The sequence below is a fragment of the Macadamia integrifolia genome, chromosome 2 (assembly GCF_013358625.1).
Source record: "Macadamia integrifolia cultivar HAES 741 chromosome 2, SCU_Mint_v3, whole genome shotgun sequence".
NCBI classification, from domain to species: Eukaryota; Viridiplantae; Streptophyta; class Magnoliopsida; order Proteales; family Proteaceae; genus Macadamia; species Macadamia integrifolia.
In genome coordinates, this window is record NC_056558.1 from 3956155 (window position 1) to 3977354 (window position 21200).

General features: G+C 38.5%; 1 protein-coding gene across 1 annotated transcript; it reads left to right on the top strand.

Annotated features, from left to right (window-relative positions):
• Positions 1-10457: 10457 nt before the first annotated feature.
• LOC122070696 (systemin receptor SR160-like) lies at positions 10458-14631 on the top strand. Its single transcript, XM_042634912.1, has one exon. The coding sequence runs from the start codon at positions 10679-10681 to the stop codon at positions 14276-14278; it is 3600 nt and encodes a 1199-aa protein (XP_042490846.1). The 5' UTR covers positions 10458-10678; the 3' UTR covers positions 14279-14631.
• Positions 14632-21200: the final 6569 nt, after the last annotated feature.

The window sequence follows — 21200 nt, forward strand, 5'->3', positions numbered from 1 at the left end:
AAACATTGTTCGGTATGGGCATGTTTTAAACGGATCAAAACGTGAACGGGACGGTCAAAAATACGGTCAAATACGGTAAAAATGGGAAAAAATAAAAAACGGACGATACTTGTTTTAAACGTTTATATTTAAATAATACGATGTCAAAAAAAGGGCAATATATAGACATAAATTGGCATAATAATTCTCTAAATACCTAGATAACAATCAAAACAAATAGCCCCGTTTTAAACGTTTCTATTTTAAAACGGTTATATTTTTTAAAATCCGTTTTTTTACTATAAAAAAAACGGGACGACGTTTAAAACGGAAAAAAAACTTCAAATAGCCCCGTTCCCGTTTTTTACCGACTTTCTGTGAAAAATTCGGCAAACGGCATTTAAAACGACAAAAAAAGGGGACAACGTTTTAAACGCGAATAAACTAACTAGGGTTGGGACTGCAACCTTTTGATAAAATTCTCACAGTACACCATTTAGTTAGTGGAGGACTGGTGATTCTCAACATTTGTTTATGCACAAAAGAGCAGAGTAAACAATGAACCACCTGCAGTGGTGTGCGGTTTGCATAAGCTTCTTGACTTGACCTTATTTTTATTTCATGGATCTTTCCTGGAGAGCTGATGGACTGCATTGTGGAACAGAATGACCTTCCACCAAATGAGTTGAGAGTGCTTTAAAATAATAATAATAATAATTAAAAAAAAAAAGGAAGAAGAAGAGAGAAACTCATGGATAATGATAACAAAATTAAAAAGAGAGAGAGAGAGAGAGAGAGAGAGAGGTGATGTCCACTGCTCTTCCTAGAATTTGAGTACTTTGCTTATGATTTTCTCAAGTTTTTAATCCCAAATGTGTTCAAACTTTTATGTAGTTAAAAAGGAATTAGGTCAAGGCAGTCTAGAGAAGCGAATGTATCTTGTTGCCGATTATACATATAGAACACCACCTTCGTTGTCCATGATCTTGAATAATCTTTGGTGAACCATCTCTTGTATAGCTCTGGAAGAGAGGCTTACAAGTGACTTCAAGAATAAAAATGCCATGACTTAGTGCATGCGTGGCTAAGCTTCTTGGGCTTCAACACTGATAAGATACCTATACAGATCAGGTTGTACTTAGCATAATCTGAAAAAGTGAACTATTTTTTGTCCATATGATACTGATGCCTTGAACCATGCATGAAAATGGGCCTTCCCACCAGGATATGGATCTGGCTATAAGCACATAGTTTCTTGGTCTGAAGCTTTTCAACTGGATGGACCCTGTTTCTCTGAGCCCATGGGGAGGAGAGAATCTTTTCACTCACAGGATCTAAGGTTGTAGATACACATTATAAGATCAGGGTTTTTAAAATCGGATCCAAATCAGCTGAGACCATAGTTATTAAATTCGGATTCTGGGATTGTTCGGGTGAAGAATTATTCGGATTAATGAGTTTTATTAATTCAACGATTCGATTAAAATATCGGTAAAAAAAAACAGAGATAATAAAATTCGAGTTCGGATTCGTATTCAAGAATTATTCATTTACAAAAATAAAAAGCGAACAAAAAATTCGAATGTTATTTTTAATATTTGCAATACTTATTTCATATTATTTATCAATTATCATATGTACATAACATACAAATGATATAAAAATTAAAATTTAAAATTTTAAAGATAAAAATATTATATTTAGCTCTTTTTTTTTTTTTCTAAACTCATTTCCTATTACTCAAATAATTGAATCAGATAAATAAAAACTGAGAGGGGAGACTGAGCACAAATTCAGTCAGACCACATCACCCACCATGCATGTTCACCTTAAAGACTAGAGAAAGAGTATGACTGTAAGACTTAGTCAAACCAAAATGGAATGAGAGATTTTTCTTTTTTTTGTAGAAATATGAGAAATTACCTCATGAAATATAAGCTTTGTCAATTTTTATTAAAAAAAGAAGAAAAATAACATTAGGATAATAAATGCATAATAATCACACTATTTTCTAAAGGCTTATTGACTTATTCAAGATAAAGGTTTTTATTTTTATTTATTTATTTATTTTTTTGTTTACATGAGATAAAATTAGGTTATAATTCGGATAAAATTTGATTTGGCTGAATTATTCTTGAATTTTAAAAAAGTTTGTAAAATTCTAAAATTTTTTATTTGATTCAAATTAGGATAGAATTATTTTTAAAATTCGATAAAATTCTGTGAGGTAGAATTTAATAACTAGGGCTGAGACCGAATCAATATCCATGGCTTTTTTTTTTAATGAAAATCCATGGATTCTTCACTTGGGTAATGTGGTTTAGATATAAGAAACAGTTCTGAGTTTCTGACTTCTGAACATGTTTTACAGCAGCAGCTCGAGCAGTACGAAATGCTAATGTCTAATCTTAATCTAAGCTGCCCCAAAAAGCTGAGGGTCTAAAGCTATTTAATCCTCCGCAGCCGACCTAAAATAGGTGGTAGACTGTAGGAAACCAGCAGGATTGAAAAGCCCACAGTCCCTAACCCATCTGTATTTTGTTCATCTCAGGAATCTGAATATCAGAACAGGAGCTTAATAATATATCTCAGTGACTTGGGTAGAAGTGTAGAAAAATAGAAACTAGAAACTTATCCGGGAAAAGGCTGACTATGCCGCTGGTATACCCAAATTTGTATCTATGTTCTTTTCTTTTCATCTCGAACAAAAATGAAAATCAAAGAGCACTCACATATTATTCTTGAATTCTTGAAACTATAGCACTTGGGAGTTTGGACAGCGAGATCAGGAAAAAAAGGCCCTCCTTGGGAGTGATCATAAGCCCCAAGTTAAAGCCACCATACTACAAACAGTGTTTCCATTGACCAACGAGGTATAGTGAGGTGTGCCGATTCAATCCCATAACCAGCTAACTCAGGTGATATGGGGCAAGGGCTTCCTCCCACTAGGTTACCAGCTGATTGATTTTAACTTGATCTGAATCCCAACTGGGTATAGATTCCATTGGCTATTTCTTTTGCATTTTGATAAACTTTTATGGTAATTTCCCTTATTATTCTTTCCCACATTTCAAGTCATTTGATCCTCATGCTTCCTTCTTAATCTAGCTAGACTTGAAATTTCAGGAAATGGGAAGTGAGCTTCTCCTATTGGTTTCATACTTGAAGCTTGGAATTGATACATTGGGGTCTTTATAAAAGCTCCCCTTGACTTGGAACTCTCATCTGTCAGTGGTGAGTCATGATCACCCAGTTTTGCCAAACACAGTTAGATCTAAAGGGCTTTGACATAGACCATTCAAGCCCAAAGGCAAGGCCCAGGCCAGGCTGGTTAATGCAGAATTAGTACAAAATGTGGTGGCAGCATTTAGTAGTATCACCAATTTATACATGTAGTACACACAGTTTCACTGATCTTTGGAGTGTCTTTATAATAAGGCCTACCGGTTCCACAAAAAGGCCAATCAGTTGTGTATTATTGATCCTTGGATTAGTATTGATTCTTCTCTGTACAAGATCTGGGCCATTGATTTGACAGTTCTGAGTTCTGAGTTATGATTGATGAGCTTGGGGCCAGTGAACGATGGGGATCTTCTCCAATCCCCTCCCTGTAAAGTTAACTTGGCTTTGGACTGGGTAGTTACAACCTTAATTGACATGGGGATTGCTTGAGAGCATTGTTTTACGGCAGAAATATCCGATGCAGTATTAGTCACCTTGGAAACACTATGCGGTACCGACGTGGATTAGATTGGAATCTGGATCTGACACGTTTACCCCTGATTTTCTTAAAAAATTAACTTTTTTTATTTTACGGTTTTACGCTTGGTCCATTCAATTCTATCAATACTAGATCAGGATGGTAATGAAACCGGTGGCTAACAATATTGATACGGGTTATAAACTTACAATTCATGATTTAAACTTTAAAGTATTGGTATCATATTGGTTGTATCAGTCATTTCAGAAAAAAAAAAAAATTGGCAATAAAATGATCGAATAATGACTCATTCTAATTGTATTGGTATATAGTGAGACTGATATATACCCATATCATGAATTAGTATATACATAGGATTTACATGATTCGACTGTAAACCTACTTCTACAGGATAACATGGCAGTATAGAACCATGGTCTTAGGCATTGGTATCTATATCAATAATCGTTTCAGCCTTGATCAGTTCCAATATCGATCGATAGTATTAAGTTTGACCGGACCATGTTGCCTCTCAAATTATCCTTCTTTTTTTTGTTATCTTTTTACCCCAGTATGAGGTAAAAAGTAATTTTGTTTATGGTAACTCTCCAGACAAGTATGGCATTTATTTGCTCGTCTTTTTTCATTATTTTGGAAGGTAGTTCCAAATATGTGTGTCCTCATCAATTTGCAAGTGGCAAAAACAATCTGTGTGAATGAGATTTAAGTCCTTATTTTATATATGAAACAGTCACATTTGGGGGGTAGGGACAAGCCTAGAAATTCTCTTTCTAAGATGAACAATCAACAATCATGGTAGCTGCTTCATCAAAAAACAATCATGTTAGCTGTGCTTTACTCCTCAGTATAGTCTTTCTCATATGCTAATGCCTGACTTTGTCCTTAGCTAGTGATGCTCAGTGACAGAAACAGAAAGTGAAACTAATCCAAAGCACTTTATACAACCCACAAAGAGTTTAAAGTTCAAACTTGATGAAGCCATTGAGGAGAGAGAGAGAGAGAGAGAGAGAGAGGTGATGCTGAGTGACAGGAACAGAACGTGAAACCAATCCAAAGGCCTTTATACAACCACATAGAGTTTAAAGTTCAAACTTGATGAAGCCATTGAGAAGAGACTAAATCAATAGTAAAGACCAGAGCGAGATTGATTGTCCCTTTCTACAGTAGCTGCATGTCACATTGTCAACTGTCACTGAGGTGGTTGTAAGTGCTGACAACTTGGGCCCTTGAATCTAATAGGATGCCCAATCATGGCAGTTAATTTGTTTACCCATCCATACAAGTATGGGCCCCAGTCATGAGGTGTATGACAATTAGATCAGGTCAATAAAAGTTAGGGAAATTTCTAACAGTTTCCTAAATTTAATCTATATTACTCATGTCCTCCATAGAGGGAAACAACCTCAATGTGAAGGGGGAGGGGGGGACTGTACATTATGATTGAGCCTCATGCATTTACTTATTTTTGGGTTAGGTTTGGTAGTTAAGAAAAAAAAAATTTTTGAGGAGAGAGATAGATAAAAAAAAATAAAAATTGTATAATTATGTTTTTTTCTCTATTAAGTCTTCTGTTTTTTTCTTTTCTTTTCTTTTCTTGTCTACCGAACATACTCACATAGCCCTATATAATAATTTTCTCATTCTTCCAATAAAGTAATATCTTACCTCTCCACAAAATATGTATTATTTTACCTCTCCTCCTTTGGCTAGATTACAGTTTTATTTTAACTCTATTTTTTTTTCCTGTGATTCATCAATAGGATCATGAGGGTTTGAGTTTTTTTTTTTCCCTTACTTTATTTGTATATATTTTAAATTTTAGGGTTTGTATGCTAGAAAGGATATTTGGTCATTTTGCATATTTCTATAAATATAACTTATTGCATTTTATTTCTAAGTTATTTTCTTGTATTATTTGTTATAAAATTATGTTTCTTATTTATATGGCAGCAATGTAAATATCATATACATATAACTTAGGGTTTTATTTTTGTTTTTTGGCAAATAGTAACTATGTTAGATTTTTTCATATAATTCTATAGTATAATAATAATTTGTTTGAGAGAGAGGTATAGGCACACTGCCCAATTGCGCTAAGCTAGGTGGCATCAATGGGGATGTGGGATGTGAGATGTGGTATCATATAGGAGGGACATGGGGGTCATTTTAAATGGGAAAGAGAAAGAAAGACACAATAGGCGTGAAGTTACAGTACATCGGCTGTGTGCCCGTCCTTTTCTCATTATTTGATTAGGTTAGATAGGTTTGCATATTAACCCTTGTTTTGTGGCACATGCGTCAAGTAAATCCTAATTTTCCCCTTCATTTAATTTTTTCTTGTTTTACTTTGTGTATTATATGTGTGAATTACAGCATGATGTTCTGTAGTTTAAACATATTTAGGGCAAGAGACCCCTGCTGGTCTGGCATAGGAAACACCAAACTCGTGGGCCAATAGGAGGAATAAAAAAGCATCTTTGAAACACACGAGGAGGGGTAGTGCGATGTTTTCGTGCTTACATCAGTCTGAACGTTTCCTACGTAAAACTGACAAGGCTTTTTTTTTTCATATATTTATTAATTTATAAAAATACCAAATGAATGAAGAGATCAATTTCACTGGATGGACCAGGGTGCCTAATACTTCACTATTCCACAACTTGACTGGATCTGATCTCATGATAGGACAGGTTCTTTTAGAGTCCTAAGATTTTTTTATTTATTTTTATTGTATCAATTTCTTTTCTCCCAAAAGGTGGATTACCTTGGAGGATAAATCATTTGTCTTCTAGGCCCTCAGGATATTCCAATCCTCCTCTCAAAGGAATTTAAAGAAGGTTTTAGGGGGTGGGGGAGGTTCTTTCTAAATTTCTCACACTTATGAGTCACCCATAAAGTGGAGCGATTGGTTCTCCGAGGCCCAACTGAGCACGGCCCAAACACTGTAATGGGCCTTACTAGTTGAAATCATAGCTTCTAAGACCATTTCAAGATTGATCCCCTTGCCAAAGCTGGCCAACCACATTTCCACAGATACAGAATTCAAATACCCGGAACCGGGTTCACCCAATTTCTACCTGGGATCGAATTGGAATTGGTCAACCCTAAAAATGTACAAAGAAGCCGATCTGAATTGGAGAGAGTTGGTATAGGTCACAACAGATTCTGATCCGAATTGACCGATTCAACCGATCCGATTCTGATGTTTGCATCCTTAACTATATATAAGCCCTTATCCTTCCCATCAGTCGATGGTCAATCACCACACACATGGAATTGGTGAGGATCTTAGCCTCGAAAGAACACACACAAAAGAAAGAATAAAAGAAGACTAACCAGTTATGAAAGCTCATTTCTTTTACTTCGTTTGGGTAAACCATTGATGAGCTTATCTTTGCAGTAGGCCCCTTATGCTTGGGCTCTTACGCACTTATGCTTACTTCCATGATAAGCCCAAAAAGAAAGTGGGACCCACTTCTGGTTGCATTTTAACGCTTTAAACCCTTTTCTCTCCCCCCTCTCCAACTAGCTCACGTTCTTAAGGCACGGTGGGTCCTACTATATATCCCCATTTCTCAAGTTTTTCACACTTTCATCTTTTTCCAATAACTGTCTGGGCGTCTATGTGCACGTGTGGGATTCCTTTATTACTTCCCACGTTGGTGCTATGGTGGCGGTTAATGAACCCAATGCGCATGTTAAAGAAAATGACAAATGTTAAGGTCCGTTTGGATTGGCGGTGGTGAGAGGGCTAAGAAACCATAAGAGGACGTCAACAAAGACAGGTTGGAGATGTTGTCGGTGATTGGTGGATTGATGATGACGTAGTCACATTCGGTCAAATTGTCGACCTACGTGTCTAAGAAGGGCCACGTCATTGGACGCTTAAAACCACAGAAAGGGGCACGTGTCCATCTCAGTTTGTGGGATCCGCTCATAACCTTTCATCATAAAAAATAAGTTCCTTCTCTCCTCCTCCAATTTCATTTTTCAGTGCCAGTAGAGAGAAACGACATCGGAAGATGATTCCGGCGGTGGTGTGGGGCCCACATTAATAAGATCGTCATTCGGTCTGGAATTGCAGAAAAAGGATTGGGTTACGGTCACCATCGTATTCGTGACAGATCCTGGGATGAAAGGGATTTTTATAACGTCAGGTTTCGTGATACTTTGTAGTAAATTGGCTTCCCTCTCTTTGGATAGATTCGATTTCACATGTTGACTGAGCAAGCGATGTAGAGGGGCACACCAATAAAATGCCATAGAATATTTTCGTGTATGAGAAACTAGGAAGGGCATTTTAGGGGAGAGAGAGAGAAAATATTTCCTATAAATTTCAAGTGAAAAAGAACCTTGTCCATTTGAGTTCGGTCCCTACTTCTACTGCTACTGCTACTTAATGATATGTATTTTCAAAATTAGGCAATCTATTTTACTATTTTGAGCAATGCTTGCGTTTATCCTTTTTTTACTCACTAGGTGTTGTTTTTTTTCACCCACCAATGATTTAAACTATAATTTACCTTAAAATGAAAACACTGAATTGCATAGAGATAGAAACATGGGTGAATATTTGATTCAATTTGAGTACAAAATTTTACAATTAGCTAATCCATTAGATGTATAACTAATCTAACAATAGTAGGTCAAAACAATTATTCATGTGGCTTAAAACGGTGAAATGCCCTAAGAAGCCTATCGTGATAGATCGTCATTTGACGATAAATAATTATGGAAGACGGTTTTCCATGGCATTTGAGTATTAATTCAGGCATATAGGAAACCCATCTTTTAAAATAAAGGCTAGGGCATTTTATGGAGGAGAGAGGTGTGTTCCTCTCCCCCACACCCCCCCAAACTTTTCTCTTAGCCTATATATGAATCCACAGGAGGATGGCGTGTGAATCCTTTTTCATATAATTATACGTACTAAGCCCTAATTTTGAGCTAAAATGGAAAACAAGTGCATCTATGTTTGCATAGACTAGGAAGCTTTTCTTATTAAAAAAAATTCAACAAACAATTATGAAAAAATTTAACGAACAGTTAGACTTAATTATGTCTACTAATTTGCCTTTCCTACATAAATTATATAGTAATCAGAGATAGAGTCATGAGGCATGAGAGTCGTAGAAGTCATGAGAGAGAGAGAGAGAGAGAGAGAGAGAGAGAGAGAGAGAGAGAGAGAGAGAGAGAGAGAGAGAGAGAGAGAGAGAGAGAGACGTGAAAGTGGTGGGACTTGTGAGAGAGAGAGAGACACGAAAGTCATGGGAGTTGTGAGAATATAACGAGGAAGTGAAAGTCATGGGAATTGTGAGAGTATAAGAAGGAGAGAGAGACGTGAAAGTCGTGGGAGTCGTGAGGGTATAACTAGGGAGAGAGAGAGAGAGAGAGAGAGTCGTTATAGTATAGCAAGAGAGAGATAAACGTGAGAGCAAAAAAGTGAAGGGATAGAAAGAGGTAAATCTACAAAAAATGGAAGGTAATGTAAAACCTATTCATGATCTAGAAAAACACAATAAATAGATAGAACAAACAATCACTTACAATCACAACATAATGATTTACGTGGTGGTTCGTAAGATGCCTATGTCGATGGGGAGATGAAAGTAGCTTTCATTGACAATGAAAAATGGGTTACAAGCTCTCTCTTCATGTATTTCTATGTTTACAAAGAATTTCTCAATACCCTAATAGCATACTAAAACCCTAATAATTCCACATCACAACAATTTATAGGCGAACAAATAGACAAATTTCCTTAAAACTAGACATCAATTCTCAACCGATGAAAAGATGAAGTGAAGAATTAACCATATAAAAGCGAGTTTATGGTTTTATATAATAGTATGGGACAAAGGTTTCTATCCGTATGAGGCCCTTTCGTGACAAACATAAGGACGTGCAATGACTACCATGCCCCTACTACATGCCCTTGTGTGTGAGTGCTGCGGACTCACGTAGATAGAAAACATTTGCCGTGATAATATAATATATTATTGTATTTTTTTATTTATTTAAATAAAATTTCATAACCTGAGTATTACACTAAGCCTTGAGCCCAACAGGGCCACAAATGAAAAACCCAAACCCCGTTGGCCTACTTAGCCAACTAGCGAGTCCAAATTCCAAAACCACATCAACCCTAAGCTAGGGTAACACTTCCAGCCAAAATTGCCTGACCATTCTCATTGGCTCTTCCTATCGCAAACTCTGTTTCCAAACACACAGATTAGGAAGAAATGTACCAAGACGTTATCTTGTTTGGCTTTGTGGTTTCCGGCCAAACAACTGTCAGTCGTTTTCATCCATCCATGATCCAATGTCCAAACTCCCAAACCCGAAAGTCCAGTCCAAATCTAGATATAAACGACAAAAATATGAAATGACGAAAACACTCTCTCCTTCCCACCGTAGGAAAGTACGATTCACGTAATCTGCAGATAGATTACGCAGTTCCGTCATGGACGATTATGTAATTTTGATGGTTAACAAATGCATTTCCTGAAACTGTACGGAAAAGTGGGCCCACATCATGACAACCACAGCCGTTAATACGGAAAGTGACGGTGAGGATAGAGGTCAAAGAGGCGCACGTACAGTCAGACAGATAATTCCAAATAGTACCAGATCACTAATTTAATCCTCTCTCTAAGTAGAGTTTATATTAATATACTAATTAAATCGCTACTTAAATATATTCTGATTCTGTCAACAAATAGGTCGAGATCGACCACGCACGCCAAACATACCATATGAGAGAAGAGAGAAGAGAGAAGAGAGGAGAGAGAGAAAGAGGGGGTGTTCACATGGCATGTGACCAACAGCTGTGTTTCCTTCATTCTCGTTCCCGATAAATACCTCAGCTACTTCTTCACTCTCGGCCTTTTGACTCTCTTGAGCCTATTCGTCTCTCTTACAATCTCTCTTTCTTTGCTCTAATGGTGAAGCTCAAACCCTAGATAATTCCAGAAAAATATGGTGCGAACTCTGTATTATAGTTTCGTTGTCTTCCATTCTATGAAGTTGCAGAAGCTCTTACACTACCTGACACTATTCTCTGTTATTCTCGCCGGAAAAGTGGTGCCGGCGGCGCTTGATGGTGGTACAAAAGATGCTCACCAGTTGCTTTCCTTCAAAGCTACGATTTTAAACCCCAGTGTGCTTCAAAACTGGCAGCCGAATCAGAATCCTTGCTATTTCACCGGAGTTACTTGTAATGACTCGAGAGTTTCGGCTCTGGATCTGAGTTTTCTCCCTTTGAACTCCGATTTTCAGTATATTTCTTCGTTTCTCATGAGTTTGGAGCGTTTGGAGAGCTTGTATCTGAGGAATGCGAGTATTAATGGGAACCTCACTTCGGCTTCGGCATCTCGATGTAGTGCGCTTATGAGCGAGATCGATCTCTCCGGGAATTCTTTGTCTGGTTCGATTTCCGATATTTCAAGCTTGTCTTCTTGTTCGGGCTTGACATCTCTGAACCTAACGCATAATAATCTCATTTTCTCTCTCGGACCAAATGATTCCGGTGGTTTACGGCTCACTTTTCAGTCTCTCGATCTCTCCTACAATAAGCTTTCCGGTCAGAACGTAGTTTCTTGGCTTCTTGGAGGTGGTTGCAATGGGCTCAAGTACTTCTCTATTGGGGGAAACAAAATCTCTGGGGATATTCCGGTATCTAATTGCCGGAGTTTGGAGTATCTCGATCTCTCGTCCAACAATTTCTCAGGGGATGTTCCGTCTTTTGGCGACTGCTCTGCTTTGCAACACCTCGACCTCTCGGGTAACAAATTTTCCGGCGACATTGGCGTGCCACTCTCCGGTTGTCAGCACCTCAGCTTCTTGAACGCATCCAGTAACCAATTTGCGGCCAACATTCCAGCTTTTCCCAGCGGGAGTTTGCAGTGGCTTCTGCTCTCCTCCAACAACTTCCAAGGCAATATACCTCTGCATCTTGCCGATGCATGCTCAACACTTCTCGAGCTCGATCTTTCTTCCAATCACATGTACGGTACGGTTCCTACTAATCTGGGTTCGTGCTCTTCTTTGGAGTCCATTAATCTTTCAAATAACAACTTCTCCGGTGAATTCCCAATTGCAACGATCGTTCAAATGACTAGCTTGAAGAAACTTGTTCTTTCTTACAATTATTTTGTCGGTAGTTTACCTGATTTGTTGTCAAAGCTCACAAATTTGAAGTTGTTAGATCTCAGTTCCAATAATATTTCTGGAGCAATCCCTCCAGGATTGTGTCAAGACCCTAAAAACAGCTTGCAGGAGCTGTATCTTCAGAACAATCTCTTCACGGGTACCATTCCCGCAACTATCAGTAACTGCTCCCACCTAGTTTCGCTTGATCTCAGCTTCAATTACCTCACAGGGAAGATCCCTTCCAGCTTGGGGTCCCTCTCTCAGCTCCGTGATCTAATAATGTGGCTTAATCAGTTTCAGGGTGAGATTCCGCAAGAGCTTATGTACATCAGGACACTCGAAAATCTAATCTTAGACAACAATGAGTTGACCGGAACTATTCCTGCTGGTTTGAGCAACTGTTCCAATCTGAACTGGATATCATTATCGAGCAATCAGTTGAGTGGTGTGATCCCGGCATGGATTGGTCAGCTGAGTAATCTAGCAATCCTCAAACTTGGAAACAACTCGTTCTCCGGCAGTATTCCGCCGGAGATTGGTGACTGCCGGAGCCTGATATGGTTGGATCTCAATAGCAATCGTTTGACTGGGACAATCCCTCCTACCCTTGTAAAACAATCGGGTAAGATTGCTGTTGGATTGATTACGGGGAAGAGGTATGTGTATCTGAAGAATGATGGGAGTAGCAACTGCCATGGAGCCGGAAACCTCCTTGAGTTTGCTGGAATCAGACAGGAGGGGTTGAACAGAGTTCCAACAAGGCACCAATGCAACTTTACAAGAGTCTACATTGGTAACACAGCTTACACGTTCAACAACAATGGCTCCATGATTTTTCTTGATCTGTCCTACAATATGTTGGAGGGTAGCATTCCGAATGATATTGGCGATATGTACTATCTCTCTATTCTGAATCTGGGGCACAACAACCTCTCTGGTCCCATCCCTCAAGAAATGGGAAGCTTAAAAAATGTCGGGGTTCTTGATCTTTCTCACAATAAACTTGATGGCTCAATCCCTACGTCCTTGTCTAGCCTTTCTCTGCTCTCTGAGCTTGATCTGTCTTACAACAACCTCTCTGGAGTAATTCCTGAATCTGGTCAGTTAGCAACTTTTCCAGCATCCAGATATGCACATAATCCGGGCTTGTGTGGTTACCCCCTCCCTGCTTGTGGAGGGTATTCCAGTGCATCCAATCTCCAACATCATAAGTCTCGCCGAAGGCAGACGTCTCTGGCTGGAGGGGTGGCAATGGGTCTATTGTTCTCCCTCTTCTGCATATTTGGTTTGATTATCGTTGCTGTTGAAAGCAGGAAGAGGAGAAAAAAGAAGGATGCCTCCCTGGATCTCTACATTGAGAACCGATCACACACTGGCACCGCAAATGTCAGCTGGAAGCTAACTGGGACACGGGAGGCATTAAGCATCAATTTGGAAACCTTTGAGAAGCCCCTTCGGAAGCTCACATTTGCTGATCTTCTTGAAGCCACCAATGGTTTCCATAACGATAGCCTTGTGGGCTCAGGCGGCTTTGGTGATGTGTATAAAGCCCAGCTCAAGGACGGAAGTGTTGTAGCCATCAAGAAACTAATCCATGTTAGTGGACAAGGCGATAGGGAATTCACTGCTGAAATGGAGACCATTGGGAAGATCAAGCATCGGAACCTCGTTCCCCTCTTTGGGTACTGCAAGGTTGGGGAAGAACGGCTCTTGGTGTATGAGTATATGCGGTTTGGCAGCTTAGAAGACGTCCTACATGATAGAAGAAAGGCTGGGATCAAGTTGAATTGGGCAGCGAGGAGGAAAATTGCCATTGGAGCTGCAAGAGGTTTGGCTTTTCTCCACCACAACTGCATACCCCACATAATTCACAGGGACATGAAGTCGAGTAATGTCTTGCTTGATGAAAACTTAGAAGCCCGGGTGTCAGATTTTGGGATGGCAAGGCTTATGAGTGCAATGGACACTCACCTGAGTGTCAGCACACTTGCAGGCACCCCAGGTTATGTCCCACCGGAATACTATCAGAGCTTCAGATGCTCCACCAAGGGTGATGTTTACAGCTACGGTGTAGTTCTTCTTGAGCTGCTTACCGGGAAGCAGCCAACAGACTCAGCTGACTTTGGGGACAACAACCTAGTGGGGTGGGTGAAGCAGCATGCCAAGTTGAGAATAAGCGACGTCTTTGATCCTGAGCTCATAAAAGAGGACCAAAGCTTGGAGATAGAGCTGCTACAACATCTAAAGGTTGCAAGCGCATGCTTGGATGATCGACCATGGCGACGACCCACAATGATACAAGTGATGGCCATGTTCAAGGAAATTCAGGCAGGTTCAGGCATTGATTCCTCCTCTACTGTTGCTGACGATGGCAGCTTTGCAACAGTGGAGATGACCATAAAGGAGGCTCCAGAGCCATGCAAGTAGTAACAGCAGATGGAATCAATCATTTTTTTCATGGCCAGAAAAGAAATTTCTTTCAGAAGAAAGGCGACGGCAGTTATTATTTGGCCTCAAAATTTTCTCTTCCACATACCATTTTGAATGGTATGGAAATGGAAGTAGTCTCATTGTATCTTTATTATAAATCCATGTATGTATTATATTTCTCTGCTTTCTGTCTAGAAAAGAAACTCTCTAGTTATGTTTATACACCAAATTTAATTTTCCTTGTTCTTTTTTGAATTTGTCTGTGTATATGTATAGCTGCAGAGTGCTAGCTTATCTTGGTTTGATTTTCATTTTTCCAGTTTCTGGAAGATGGGTTTTTTCCCACTCTAGATGTTGCTATCTTTTTGTCCCATATGGAGCATCAAAATCCTCAGGAGAGTTATGAATGTGAAGTCTGTGACTTGAGAGATGGTGACCAAGTAGTGTTCATTTGGCACTTTCTTGGGTTCCAGGGTGGTGGTGTTGGGCCTTATTATTGAGCTTTGTCTCTCCTTTCTTTTATGGTGTTGTCTTATCCTTTTCACTATTTGAGTAGGTTTCCTTCTCCGTAGAAGCAGATCATTACCTACGCACGACCTGAAGTTTCCTCCTACATATTAATCTATCCATATGGTCCCAATCCTAAAATTGGGAACAATGATGCCTATGCTTAGCAATTATATATGTGATCTTGTTTACTGGTCAAAGATTCCTCTATTTGAATCTTCGTAATGCATGAATTCATAAAACGAAAGCATAGCAATAAAGAATTGGGAAAAAAAATTTCATGACCCAGTTGGACAAGTTCTTAATGTGCAGATTCCTACACACGCCCTTCTACATCTCACTCGTGAATTTCACTCTCTCTCTCTCTTGGGTCGTAGCCATCTCTCCCGCTAGAGAATTATAGATCTTTCGGACCAGTAATGGACCATTGATTGTAGACTTAGAACGGGATCAGAACTAGGATTTGAAAATCATAATCAGATTAGTTGGTAGATTTGAATCGGAATCAGCCATGATCGATCCTGATTCCCTTATCTAATCAACCCATTTAACTAAATCAATGTTGGGTTTCAACTTTCAACATGAAAATAGAACTAAATTGGTTGTTTAAGGGCTGGTTCAATCTGGCTTGGAGTAACAGAAATAAAGAATTTTGTTACAGTAAAGAAATAATGGAATGGAATGTAATTTGTAAGGATAAGGATCCTTGTTTTGCCTATAGTATAAGTCAGGGCAGCTCATTGCCAACCAAAGCCCAAGGAGCAATGCCATTATCCTCTCTAATTTGTCTATTGCGTTTGGTAAAGGACACAATGAAGTCCCATTACTTCTCTTAATTTTAGTGTTCACAGATTATCTGTCTTTTGTTTTCTCTCATATAATAAGAGAGGAGATTTAATCGAAGCATGGCTCTCCAGCCAAAGCCCACATTTCTTTATTCCTTTGCTTCCCTTCCCTTCAATCCTTTCCCCATCTCTAAAGTCTCGGGGACCCAATTCACAGTCACAGACACACACGCCCAGGCGTAGGAGTGGGCGTGGGACGGTGGGAGTGGTGCGTGGTCGTTGGGTAAAGACTGGGATTTCGCATGGTAGGTGGAGTGTAGCCGTGGCGTGGTTTTGTCTGGGGGGCTACCCTACAACGTCGCCTTCCGATGTTACCTGCTGTCAACTTTGATTGCGTGGCATCACCACACCACACCACACGAGTGTCCGTCTCAGCTGTCACGCTGGAATTAAGATACCTTCTTTCACCAAACGCGACCTAGATGGGAGAATGGATTAATTTCTCATACAAGAATCAATGTGGTATGATCTTAATCCATACATATAGAATCTGTACAAGTAAAAATTCTGAAGTAGATTCCATATGTGTGACTCAAATCGTACAAAAATAGTTACGCTGAATTGAAATCGATCAATTCGAATCTAATCGAGCACTATTCAAATCCTGAGCACTATTCAAATCCTGATTCTTTTTAAATCGAGGTCGATCCAATCTCGAATCCAGGTTTTAAAACCGTGTCTTCTACTCTTCTAATATAGTATTTAATCGAGAAGGTAAGAAGGAAGGTTCCCACTTTCCTAACATGCACGATCTAATCAAATATGAAATTTGAGGGCTGGAGTACGAAGAGTACAGTCTCGAAGGAAAAAAGTGGACCACCACATCCCCAATTCCAGCAACTACCAAGTCCAGAGAAGCATGTTTTCCTGGACCTGTCTCATTGCAGCAGCTTCACCACAAATCACACTTGTGATTGCCCAGTGTCCATCCGTTGATGGGTCCCACCTCAATATATCTGCACTCCAACACCATAAAAATCTTTTTCCATTATTATCTTCTATCAATGGTTTTTCATTTTGATGATTCTCCTATGGGGCTTTCCATACTAATCAGACGGTTCAAAAGTGGTGAGTAATTGAGATAGCAGAATCATTTGGGGTGTCGGGGTAAGAATTGATCACATTGTTGTGATTATTAGACCTGCCCACCATACGTGTGGGGATCATTGGGTTGAAATTGCAGTAGTAGTGGGGTACTGTGGGAGCCAAAGCAAAACAATAATTCAAGAAAGTGGGCCCCACTTCACAACGTCCGAAGGGAAGCTGCAGCTCAGCATAGTTGCCCGCGCCCACGTGCGATAAGCTAGGTAGTGGGGCCCCCTTGCCGGGGTTTTCAATCATATAAGGACGAAACCACCAAGCAAACAAAAGCGACGGTTCTGATTTCTTAATTGGATTTATTAGGAATTCCCTCCCTCAATTTAAAAAAATAAATAAAATAATTATAAGTCGCTTACGTGGTTTACAAATTTAGCTCAGATTCCGAGTGTCGCAATCACTCTCCGCGGTTTACGAGTTCTAAAACCCACGCGCATCCGCACGCGCTTCGCTGCCTTAGTCGTCCTTGAGATCAGGGTTTGAACGTGCGGGTCACGAGGATCCACGTGGCCTTTCCCATCGGATCCGTGTCTCTCACCGACTTTTAAGTAGAAACTTGAAACACAAACCAAACCTTATCCTTCAATTAGGGGAATCTCATTTTTTTAATATAATTAATTATGTTTCATTTTCCCCCCTTTGTCTATTCAAAATTAAATAAGTATAGATTAGCTCTTAACTTCTCCCCCTACGAGGCCGACATTACTACATTTTTCAAAATTTTTCTTAAGTAAAGTGTTTAGTGTGACAAAATTATAACGTAATTCTTCAAGTAGGCCTCACGTGTTCTTCTTATCTTTTTTAAAGCATTATTTTCCCCTTAATTTGATCCCACCAATGACTCACTCACTCTATTAAAGCTTTGTCATTATCAGAAGAAAAGAAAAGGTATTTCAGTCAGTTTACATGAGGTGACCTTGCTTGAAGGAAAAGAAGCTTTTCTTAGCCCATGGTTCAATAGAATGGAGGGTCATAAACCCTTAAAGTAATGCAGGGTCATTAACCCTTAAAGTCCAATCCAACTTTAATAAAAGGAATTAAGTGTAAGTTGGTTCATTTGAATAATCACACATAAAACCAAGTTGCATATCTTACTCATTCACATGAGATCAAATTTTGGTATATGGGAAGGTTGGACTTGGGGAAGGCCGAGGAGATGTATAAAATCCAAGGTCCCCTTGGGTTGTGCATGTGCTCGAGTTGAGGAGATTTTGTGTAGAGTGTCATTTAATATTTAATAAGATCTTTTTATTATTAATATCTTCTTTTAATGTATTAAATAATTTATAATTTTGTTTTTATATGATATAGTTTTTTTTTTCAATGTGTCTAAAAGTCTCGCATTTTATATGTATACTCGAAAAGCATGCAAGGCAACAACTTGCAAAAATGACTTCATAGTAAGGATGAGTGTCAAATTTTAGCAAACTCAACCTTTATTGCACCAATTTTGGTTTGATCTTTTATGAAACCAATAGCAACCGAAATGATCAGACCAACTGAAATGGTAGAAAACGAACCAAACCCAATAAAACCTAAAAAGTAAGGAGAATAAAAAAATAAATCTTTATGCATTTTATATCAATGAAAATTTAAAAAATATAATTGATAATAACCCCAAAATGAGTTGATAAGAGTCTATCAAGCCATACAAATATATATAAGACCAAATCGAAACAAAACTAATTTTTGGCTTAATGGTTTGGTTTTGGTTGGTCTAGTATTAATCTTACAAATTAGACCAATTAACACTCCTAATGGTAAGTTATTTTCAAATTATTTTGAAAGGAAAGAGTTTTCCTTTACCACACAGGCAAGGAACATGACATCAATAACAAAAAATATCTACCCCCTATTCGCGAATGGTTGATAATACTCCCATACCCTATGGACACCATCCATCCCATCTCCCTTGACCATGGATGAAGGAAACTTTGATTCAATTTGAAAATCTTTTCTGAACTCAACTCTGATTAAAAAATAAATAAAGAAATAAAGAAATCAAAAGAAGGTTACATATTCTTAATATACATATAAAAATATGTCATTTACACAATCCCATACATAAAATATGTATATATTGTTTATGAGTTGGCCAATGCTGTATGTCCAGCTCGTCAAACCCACACATATTTGATGGATATAACTCCCATACATGACTTATTTTAATTTATGAAAATATAAACATTAAGGTATGGTAGGAGAATTGGAGTCAATAACTTAATTCAAAATTTCCATCATCATCCCAAGTTACTTTCACGTTTCAATATATTTTTTTTCTTTGTTTGGTGTGAAGTACATGCATGTAGATAATGCTAAAAAAAAATGATAAGGTTGCTGGCCTGCAAGGCTGCAACCACCTAACCCAACTCAATTGAAACATATTAATCACAACGATCAAATGATAATATTTGTGCAGTTATAGTTGGATGTTGGTGTGAAAATAATTCTTTAAAAAAGAGAATGCTAGATTATTTATCATTCAGTCGGTGCTTGAGCCCAACATGTTTATGTATCGGTTAGGTCAGTCTTGTTCTTAATCAGTTGGTTCAGTTTAGAACAAGCCTACTGATGCAGACTAACTTTTAACACCCCTAACCAACTTTATTATTCTATCTTATTCTTTGATCATGAAAATCCCATTTGAATGATACCATTCTTTGCACCATCGATGTGATGTAAAGACCCCTCTCCCCTGAAACAACGCTAATATTGTGGGAAGCTCTCTCCCATACTCTCATGTTGAATGGGGAATTCACTATTCTATTGCTTTCTTTAGAATGACAAGATAAATTGCCTATTTTAGCCCCAAACTTGACCACCAACCACTAAGATTTTATTTCATTGAAAGCCCTTTTGTTACAAAATGGAAAGAACTTTATATTAGTCTTATGATGGGAATTTTGTCTTGTGGGCTTCTAAGAAGGAAGACATTTTGATTGTGTTGACTCTTTTTTGTACGACTTTTCCATTCCTTCTTATGTTTTCTATTGATAGATGATGATGCTTCCATCGATTATAGCTTTTTGGCCAAACCAAAGCTTAAACTTAATTACTGGTCATAAACATTATTATCTTGTCCTAATCATTCTTTTCCATTGCATTACCTCGAATTTTGTCATTAACCGTGCATAGAGGTCAAAGGTTACTTTTCTAGGTGTCTCAAGCCACATGATTGCCTAGATATGCAATAATTTATACACTAGACCATAACCTCCAAGCATTGGGTGATTTGAAATTTAGAACATAAAAGCTCAACGACACATACTTGGATGGGATGAGTATGTATCTATATTATACGGATAGGAAATCTCATACAAATAGTGACTGGTTTTTCAATTTTGCCCAATACAGGCTTTATATGGCCTAGGTATCCTATTAGGCATCTGTATTAGCAATGACTAGTGCAACCACCGATACTAATACTGATACTGATACTAATACCATAACCTTTGATGATAAATACCCGCAAGTTCAAGGGAAGCCTGGTTCCCGCAGGCCCTTGTTGGGAACCCTTTTCACATGCTCACTTTATACACCAGCAACTATCACATGGCATCTCAGATGGGGCCAAATTTTGGAGATATAAATAGACTTGTAGAGTCTCTACTCACACGTCAATTTTTAACTCTAACAAAGTTTAGCACATGACAGAGACCTTCGAAAATCGACAGCTATGTAAGAGAGCATAGTAGTGGTGGGAGTACTGTAAGAGATGCTTAGACATAGAGGGGCTGCATAGACATACATGTTAGTCTTTGATATAATTTGAGAATGAAGAAATTTGACATGAGACTAATAAACTCATTTTTTTATCAAACTTTATTTCGACCCAACCAAACTAAGTCTTTATGCCGATGATCATATACAAATGTTCATACACAATTATTTGTGTTAGATCAAACACCAAGAAACACGAAAAATAAAGAGACAATAGATCCTCACGACACAGAGATTTAACGAAGTTCACACACCAGGGTGGTGTGCTACGTTCACGGGTGAAGAAGAAGATGTTTCACTATGCAGAAAAGAGATTACACCCAAACAGCGGCAAGAAAACTAGTCCTGAAATCCTAGCTCGAAAAAAACCTCAAAATATAATGACTTTTTCAACAAGCAATAGTACATTATATATATATATATATACTCCAAGTCACGGGTCGACCCATCGAATCACGATCGATTCGGTCGAACCATAGCCCCCGCATCCCCATACGAGATCAGTGATGGACTCTGGGCTTGAACCTATCGGCTCAACCCCTCTACTTCCATCATAAATCTCAAAAAAACTTCTCATTCGAGTTGCCACCAAAATACATCGGAACGGGTCAATCTTCAAAACGGGTCAAGAATTCAAGAGAAACATAACAATTTGAATCCCTTCAACTCTAATATTGGAAGCAAAGTTTACCACGGGAGTGAAAAGTGGAAACCATTCAATGTGTGGCAAAAAGTGAGTAATCTCAATC